Source organism: Pongo abelii, chromosome 1, assembly GCF_028885655.2.
Source record: "Pongo abelii isolate AG06213 chromosome 1, NHGRI_mPonAbe1-v2.0_pri, whole genome shotgun sequence".
Lineage (NCBI taxonomy): Eukaryota > Metazoa > Chordata > Mammalia > Primates > Hominidae > Pongo > Pongo abelii.
In genome coordinates, this window is record NC_071985.2 from 216,710,984 (window position 1) to 216,719,960 (window position 8,977).

The 8,977-nt window shown below is 50.1% G+C and overlaps 1 protein-coding gene and 1 non-coding gene across 2 annotated transcripts; one reads left to right on the forward strand and one right to left on the reverse strand.

The window, feature by feature from the left end:
* The first annotated feature begins 108 nt into the window (after positions 1-108).
* LOC129058036 (uncharacterized) lies at positions 109-2,958 on the forward strand. The gene is made up of 6 exons (XM_054549526.1): positions 109-165; positions 599-801; positions 883-933; positions 1,422-1,546; positions 1,634-2,042; positions 2,715-2,958. The coding sequence occupies exons 1-6, from the start codon at positions 109-111 to the stop codon at positions 2,767-2,769; spliced, it is 900 nt and encodes a 299-aa protein (XP_054405501.1). The 3' UTR covers positions 2,770-2,958.
* TRNAE-UUC (transfer RNA glutamic acid (anticodon UUC)) lies at positions 1,204-1,275 on the reverse strand. Its single transcript has one exon. It is a non-coding gene; the product is annotated as a tRNA-Glu (tRNA).
* Positions 2,959-8,977: the final 6,019 nt, after the last annotated feature.

Below are 8,977 nucleotides of genomic sequence, written 5' to 3' on the forward strand. Positions count from 1 at the left end.
ATGTCAGTCTTGAACCCCGTTATGTCAGGTAAAGAGCGCAGCCTCTTCCAGCACAAACACCGTTTCCCACACTGAGGAAATCACAGGGATCAGCAACACTAGAGTGCGATGAAGAAGCTTCACTCTGGGAGAACCCCCTTCGTGACCACGGTCTCCCCCTGCCAGGTAAGTGGAAAGGAGCACATGGCCTGCAGGGACAGCACAGCCTCCTCGCCCTGGCCGGTCGCTCAGGGTCACCACCCTCCCCACTGCCGCCCCTCGCCATTCTTCCAAACCACTCTCCACCAAAGATTCCACCGACGGTCACCCCACAAGACAACCCAGGCCGCCTCTCAGCAGCGGCTCCCGCCCCGCAGCCACCGCGCCCTCTCACCCCCGCAGTTCTGCCCGCTGCCTCTGTGCACTTCACCTCCCTGGCTCCCGCTGTCCCCTGAGCTTAGAGTGGACTCTGGGTTCTTCCGAAGCCCTCCTGGGAGTACTGAATGGAAAAGGGGGAGCAAGCGCAAGTGCTCGGTAGAGTGTAGACATCGTGGGATTTGACTATGGTACCCTGGCTTCGACGTCCCAGTGCTGATTTTTACACCTGCCTTCTGCTTAGGGCGCCAGCAGCAGTTTTCCATCTGTGCCTCCTCCACCTGCTGTCCTTGTTGTGTCAGCGAACACCGCCTCCCTCTACCGCTCAATCAGCAAACGGGACCGCCCTCGAGGAACTCACCGCCGCTCACCCCCTAGCAAATTCGCTGGCATCGCCTCCGGTCGCCTCCTCCGAAGGCCTAACGAGCGCGTTAGCTGCCAATGGAGGTGAGGAGGCTCCGCTGACTGGCCGGTGCCTGTGTCCGTGGTTGGCACAAACGCCACCACTTGGCTTGGCCTCTCTCTTAGTTATTCGCAGCTCAGCCCGATAGGCTCCTCCGAAGTGGCGACGGAAAGAGGGTGAGCTTATCGGGTGCAGCTCCACGGGGGCTGGCATGTCTGCACGGCTGTGTACACCTGAGCGAGACCCTCAATCGCTCTCTAAAGCCGCTTCCGCGGATGAGGGACACGGAGATAAATAGGAGTGGTGTGTGGTTCACCAGGACTTGCCCTCCTTCGCCCGGCTTTGCCCCTCGCTGCGGAGACTGTTCTGCCTCTGGTCCTTGGAGCAGGCCGGCTGACAGCCTAGTGAAGGAAGATTCCTGCGGGAGGGCGGCCAGTGCAAAACAATTCCCTGACCGGGAATCGAACCCGGGCCGCGGCGGTGAAAGCGCCGAATCCTAGCCACTAGACCACCAGGGACACATGGGAGGGAGCTCTCTCTCCTTTCTTCGGCCAGAAGCGACACTTTCCCTGAGCTCTGGAAGGACTTGGGCCTTTTGAGGGTCGCTCTTTGCTCCTGGAGTCTCTCACAAGGCCATTCCCTCCCTGCTTTCTTCAAAAAAAAGAGCCTGCAGGCGACACACCGAGGGCTCCGCGAGGGACATCGAATCCCGAGTCCTGGAGCGAGTTGCAGCGACCCGGCCGCAGCTCACCACTGAACTAGAGATGCGCCTTTGCGAGGCGGCAGCAAGTGACCAGCCGGTCGTGGGTCACCAGGTCCGGAGCCGCGCACCAGGTTGCCAGGAGGAGGCGGGAGACGGGAGGCGCCCGGGGTGAGACGGGGGCACCCTCTGCATCACAAGGGACCCAGACGCCAGCACCCTCAACATCATAAGGAATCAGACGGATGCGGAACCGAGACGGGCTGGATGGGAAACTCTTTCCAGGAAGGCTCCGGGGCCCTCAGCTGGTCTCCGACCTTCCCCTGCCACCTGTGACACCTGCCATTTTCCCACCTTAGGCGATGGCAACACCACCCTTCCGTTTGCTCCGGGCAAAACTTCCAGAGTTCCCTCTGACGCTGGAGTTTTTTCCTCCGATCCAAGAGCCAACTGGTCATCAATTCGTGATTTCCCGTCCGCTAAGTGCGTGGGCATTGAGCTTCACGCGAGTCTCTCCACCTCTGCGGAATGGCTACTTCGGGGTAGGGGAGGGGCCCTCCGGTGGATTGTAAGGTGTTTAGCAGCATCCGTCGCCTCCGCTGACTAGATAGATGCCAGGGGGTTAACATTCTCCCTCCCCACTTCCCCTAGTCGTGACCTAGTGTCCCAGCGGTGATGGGAGAGGCGTATAAGGGCGAAGTTGCCCCCTCTTGAGAACCACTGATGCGCGTTGTCCTGCTCTGAGATTGTGCAGAGGACTCTCCAGATGAAGGCTCAGGTGTCGATCCAGCTTCAGACCCCCTCGCTCCCCCGCAGAGTCGGACCTTAGGATTGGAGGCTTTTAACATCTCTACATCATGAGATTCGAAACCTTTAGGTGTTTTCTTCCGTTCTGTCCTCCAAATCGGCCTCTTCCGAGCCTGTTGACCAGGGCCAGCCAGGCAGAGGCTGGGTTCGCTCAACGAGGCTCCTCTCGGCCCTCCTGGAGCTTCAGGCCTCTTTCGGTTGCAGAGAAACTTTATGGGCCACTTCCTTCGGCATCCCCGGGGGCAGGTGCGCAGTGCCCCGGGAAGAAGAGGGTTTGACTGCGGTTCTCGACCCCGGGCGAGCAACCTCCACCCCGGTGCGCGCGCTCTTCCAGGCGCCTGCTGGTTCCACTCGCCGGGAGTTAGGTCTCGGGTCAGCCTGAGCTCCCGAGACGCCCAGGCCGGGAAGGACACGTAGGGGAAACCGGCTGCTCACTTTGATCCTGTCCACAACGGACCCCTTTCTGCCGGGAAAGAAAGGCGGCGAGTCCTGTCCTGTTGGGTAGACAGAAGAGAGAGCAAAGGAAAGACAAGAAAAATCCTGGGAGGTTTCAGGATCTAAAGTTACCATGAAGTCGACCTAACCTCCTCTGGAGTTCCTCCCGGTCCTCCCGTGGCTGGCCATGGTGAATCGAGTTTCCGTCTCCAGTTTGCCAAGGCGGACAAAGCCGACACAATGGGCCTGTCCACTGTCTTCTTTCATATACACAAAATGTCAGCTCTTCCTGTTTCTAACTGGCAACATCATGCCTGATGACCAGCTTAGCAAATTAGAGACTCTCCATGGGACTCCATCTCTGTCTTAGTTGGGCTTCTGTAACACTGTACCATTATCTGGGTGGCTGATTCACAACAGAAATTGATTTCTCACAGTTCTGGAGGTTGGAAGTCCGAGATCAAGGTGCCGACATGGTAGGGTTATGGTGAGGGCCTTTTGTCCTGGTTGTAGACTGCTACCTTCTCATTGTACCCTCAGCGGGTAGAAAGAGCGCGAGAGAGCTCCCCGGGGTCCCTTTATAAGGGCATTAGTCCCATTCAGACTAATGGGACTAAATCGAGACTCTGTACTGAGTGTTGTGGATTTTTTGCATGTTCATCCTCCCCGCAGACAACTGGAGATGTATTGTCCCTAGAGGGTACAATAGGGAATCTTCAGTCACAAGTCAGCAACCAGCATATGTGAGTGAGAGCATGTGTCCCACTCAGAAATGAGAGTGTATTAGTCTGTTGCCACGCTGCTGCCAAATACATAACAGAGTTCGGGACGAAAAAGAGGTTTAATTGGACTGACATTTCCATATGACTGGGGAGGCCTCAGAATCATGGTGGGAGGTAAAAGGCACTTCTTACATGGCAGCAGCGAGAGAAAATGAGGAAGAAGCAAAAGCAGAAACCCCTGATAAACCCATCAGATAGTGAGACTTATTCACTATCAGGAGAATAGCACAGGAAAGACCCACCCCTATGATTCAATGACCTCCTCCTAGGTCCCTCCCTCAACACATGGGAATTCTGGGAGGTACAATTCAAGTTGAGATTTGGGGGAGGGCACGGCCAAACCATATCAGAAACAGATGAAGTGACAGCATATCCTGATGTGTGTGATGGTTTTATGAGTGATTACCTATTTCAAAATTTATTGCAATGTGTAAAAAAGAACAAGGACTTGTATTATCTGACTTTAAGGCTTACTATAAGCTATTATAGACAAGGCATCAGGAGTGACAAATAGATAAACAGACTGAGTTAAGAGACTTGAAACTGAACCACAGCTATATGGTCAATAAATGGGTTTTCAATAAAAGCAGTTCAATAAAAGAAAATAAATCATTTCAATTAATGGATTTGTATATGGATGTGGGGAGACCAACAATGTTATTCTCCCTCACGCTACACACAAAAGTACTTTCTGGTGCATTATACACCAAAACTTAAAAGGTAAAGATATAAAGCATTTCAAGCATACTTTGTGACTTGTTGGTAGGCAAAGATTACCCTACCAACAAGCAGGACACAGAAAAATTATAGGTATAAGAAAGACATGACAAATGAGACTTCATCACCATTAGCCACACCTTCTCATCAAAAGATACCACTAAGAAAGTGAAAAGGCAAGCAAGCCACCGACAGAGACAAAATAGCCACAAAACGTATCTGATCTCCACACCCTGTAATTAGAATTATAGTGGTCTGGTACGCTGCACCCAGTTCCTGCTGGAGTATTTTCTGTGGAGGCTCATGCCTGTCATCACAGCTACTTGGGAGGCGGAGGTGGGAGAATTGCTTGAACCCAGGAGGCAGAGGTTGCAGTGAGCCAAGATCGTGCCACTGCACTCCAGCCTGGGAGACAGAACGAGACTCCATCTCCAAAAAATAAAAATAAAAAAGTAAAGAAAAAAGAAAAAGAAACTGACAATGCTTCTCGTGGTAACTTGGTGGCCAACAAAAAAAAAAAAAAAAAAAAAAAAGAAAAGAAAGAAAAAAATTATATATATATAAAAAGAAAAGGAAGCTGATAATGTTGCTTGCCTCCAAGGATGGAATGGGAATATCTGGGGTCAGAGGTGAGAGGGAGCCATTTTACTGTGTACCCTTTTGAAATGTGAACATGTGACTTAATCAAAAGTAAAATATAAAAATTTAAATGCTACTTACAAAATTTTTTGTTTGTTTGTTTGTTTTTCAGATGGAGTCTCACTCTGTTGCCCAGTCTGGAGTGCACTGGTACAATCTCAGCTCCCTGCAACCTCCGCCTCTCCAGTTCAAGGATTCTCCTGCTTCAGCCACCCAAGTAGCTGGAATTACAGATGCACATCACGACACCCAGCTAATTTTTGTATTTTTAGAAGAGATGGGGTTTCACCATGCTGGCTACATTGGTCTTGATTGAACTCCTGATCTCAGGTGATCCACCCGCCTCAGCCTCCAAAAGTGCTGGGATTACAGGCATGAGCCATGACGCCTGGCCTTAAAATACATTTCTAATGTACATTTCTAATGTATTTTAATGTATTCTAATGTACATTTCTAATGTACATTTCTAATGTATTTTAAGGCCAGGCGTGGTGGCCCATTTCTTGAGACATAGCAAGACCCTGTCTCAAAAAAAAAAAAAATTAGCTGGGTATAGTGGTGAACACTTATAGTCCCAGCTACTTGGGAGGTTGAGGTGGGAGGATCACTTGAGCCTGGAAGGTCAAGCTTAACATGAGTTGTGATTGTGCCACTGCACTCCAGCCTGGGTGACCGAGAGAGACTGTCTGAAAAAAAAAAAACATATTTTAAGTCCATAATACAGGTTAAATCCTTTCCTTTCCTTTCCTGAAGGAACTGTACCACTGGTTATCCAATAGTAAGGAGGGAAAGTACCTCATTGTAGAATTCTAATTAATATACACAGGAGTGACTAAATGAGAAGCTCACTTTTGCAGCCTCTGATGAGTGGGTTGGATCTTGAAAAGAGAGACACCAGGCATAGGGGCATTCTGCTGGAAGAATACATTCTACTTATGGATTCTTGATAAAAAAAAAAAAAAGCAAGTGGAAGAACCTGAATCTGACCTAGCTTTAGATCCAACATCCAATTTACAGGAAATACATGGGATAAAGAAACATGTTAATTGACACCATAAGGATGCAACCAGCAAAATCCAGACCACGAGAATCTCCAAGGACAACTAGACCAGTTTCCTGAACAAATAAGTTAAAAGGGACTTAAAAGACAAAACATGGGCTGGGCACAGTGGCTCAGTCTTGTAATCCCAGCACTTTGGGAGACCAAGGTAGGTGGATCACCTGAGGTCAAGACCAGCCTGGCCAACATGGTGAAGCCCCCATCTCTACTAAAACTACAGAAGTTAGCTGGGCGTGGTGGCGCACTCCTGTAATCGCAGCTACTCAAGAGGCTGAAGCCATAGAATTGCTGAACCCAGGAGGCAGAGGTTGTAGTGAGCCAAGATCCTGCCACTGCACTCCAGCCTGGGCAACAAAGCGAGACTCCATCTCAAAACAACAACAACAACAACAACAACAAAAAAAAAAAAAACAAAGCAACCATTCACACTTTGTGAATGTCTATGGATCCAGATTCAAACAAATTGTAAAGAAAAAACTAAGGCAAGACTATCTGTGACTTTTTATTCATTTATTTATTTAGAGACAGAGTTTCACTCTGTCACCCAGGCTGGAGTGCAGTGGTGTGATCTCGACTCACTGAAACCTCCGCCTTCTGGGTTCAAGCGAGTCTGGTGCCTCAACCTCCCCAGTAGCTGGGATTACAGGCATGTGTCACCACACATGGATAATTTTTGTATTTTTAGTAGAGATGGGGGTTTCACCATGTTGGCCAGGCTGGTCTCAAACTCTAGACCTCAGATGATCTGCCCTCCTTGGCCTCCCGAAGTACTGGGATTATAGGCGTGAGCCACTGCACCTTGCCTATCTGTGACATTTATGAGACATATGGAAAATGTAGACACTGGCTATTTGATGATATTAAGAAAAGATTATTAAACCAGGTGTAGTTTCTCATGCCTGTAATCCCAGCACATTGGGAAGCCAAGGCAGGAGGATCACTTGGGCACAAGAGTTGAAGACCAACTTAGGCAACAAAGTGAGACCTCGACTCTACAAGAAATAAAAAAATCAGCAAGCCTGGTGGCATGCACCTGTGGTCCCAGCTGCACAGGACCTGAGGTAGGAGGATTGCTTCAGACCAGGAGGCTGAGGCTGTAGTGAGACGTAAGGAAAAGAAAAGATTAAAATGTTTTTAATACACTGAATGAAACACCTTGGCCTCCTGCCTTGGGGCTGTCTCCACGGCCTCCCCAACACTACTGTTGAGCTGACTGCTCACACCGATCAGACACCCCTGCTCAAAGATCAGGCAGGCCCAAGCTCCCCCGCTGAGGCAGGCTCTCCTTTCCCTGTACCAGCTTTTTGTTGCAAACCCCTGGCTGCCATGGGCTCCCATCTCCATGCCTTTGCTCATGCCTTGCTCCTGCTTGGAGTGCCTGCTGCTCTGCTTCAACCGTACCCATCCCTTGATGCTCAGTGCAAATTCCATCTCCACAAATCAGTTTTTCTGACCTCCCCACCACTCCCATCCTTCTGAGCCTCGAGGACATTCCCTCTGTCCCACGTACATATCACTAACCACTCGCTTCCTCAGTCTAGAATTTTGGGGATCTACATCTTTTCATCACTAGAGGCTGTGAGGTCCTTGGTAGCAAAGCTGAATATTCTAGTGGATTAAAATCAGGAACTTTGGCATGGCATGGTGGCTCATGCCTATAATCCCAACACTTTGGGAGGCTAAGGTTTCGCCTGAGCTCAGGGGTTTGAGACCAGCCTGGGCAACATGGTGAAACCCCGTCTCTACTAAAATACAAAAAAAATTAGCCAGTCATGGCAGCATGCACCTGTTATCCCAGCAACTTGGGAGGCTGAGCCAGGAGAATTGCTTGAACCCAGGAGGTGGAGGTTGCAGTGATCCAAGATTGTGTCACTGCATTCCAGCCTGGTGACAGAGCAAGACTCCATCTCAAAAAAAAAAAAAAAAAAAAAAAAAAAAAAAGTCAGGAACTTGAAACTCCGACTCAGCCACTTATGTACTACTGAGTGACCTCAGGAAGATCACTCAACCTCTCTGCACCTCAATGTCCTCTTCTATAAAACGGGAATGAACACAGTTCCTACCTCACAGGGAAGCTATGAATATTAGTTGAAATGAAATATACAAAGAGCCTAGCCCAGAGTAAACATCTAATAAATGCTGACTGCCACGACTGTGGTAATGGTTATTACAAGTGGCCTCTGTGTCCTCACAGGCCCTTGTACACAGTAGGTGTATTGAGTTGAACTGAAATTCAACTGAATTGAGCTGGATGGAAAGAGCAGGGCTGGCTCTCAGCTGCTGCCCCATCCCCGGCCAGGCCTCACCTCTCAGTGAACATCTTCACCTCACTGATAAACCACCAGAACCCCACCACCTGCCTCCAGAGGAGGAGCAGGCGACTGTGCTCATTGCTGAAGTAGGCATTGAAGGACTGGAGGGAAGACATGCCGAGGGAAGGGTTGGTGTGAGAGCGGGTTTACTCCCTCCCCGCTGCTTCCCTCATCTCCGACCATCCCGGGAGGCACCGTCATTCAGAGAGTGGGTCTTCCTGTGGGCCTGTACACAGAGCTGTGTCGCAGCGGCCATGCTCAGCCTCCCAAGCCTCATGGCTCCCTGCTGCACAGGGACCTGGGTTTCAAGTCCTCTTTTGGCTGCAACAGGCAGCAAGGAAGGGCAAAAATGCAAGGGACCTAGCTTTGCATCCCAGCTGCCAGTTGCATGACTGTGGGCAGGTTACTCAACCACTCTTTATGTATTTATTCATTTGAAGACAGAGTCTTGCTTTGTTGCTCAGGATGGAGTGCAGTGGCATGATCTCTCAGTCTCTCGAATAGCTAGGACGACAGGTTTGTGCCACCATGCCAGGCTAATTTTTGTATTTGTTGTAGAGATGAGGTTGCACCATGTTGGCCAGACTGCTCTCGAACTCCTGACCTCAGGTGATCTGCCTGCCTCAGCCTCCCAAAGTGCTGGGATTACAGGCATGAGCCACCGCGACCGGCCTTAACCTCTCTTTAAAATGAGGAGGATGATAGCACATACCACACGCAGTTATCACGAGGAATAAAGGTCAATTCACACGGTACACATAGTACGTG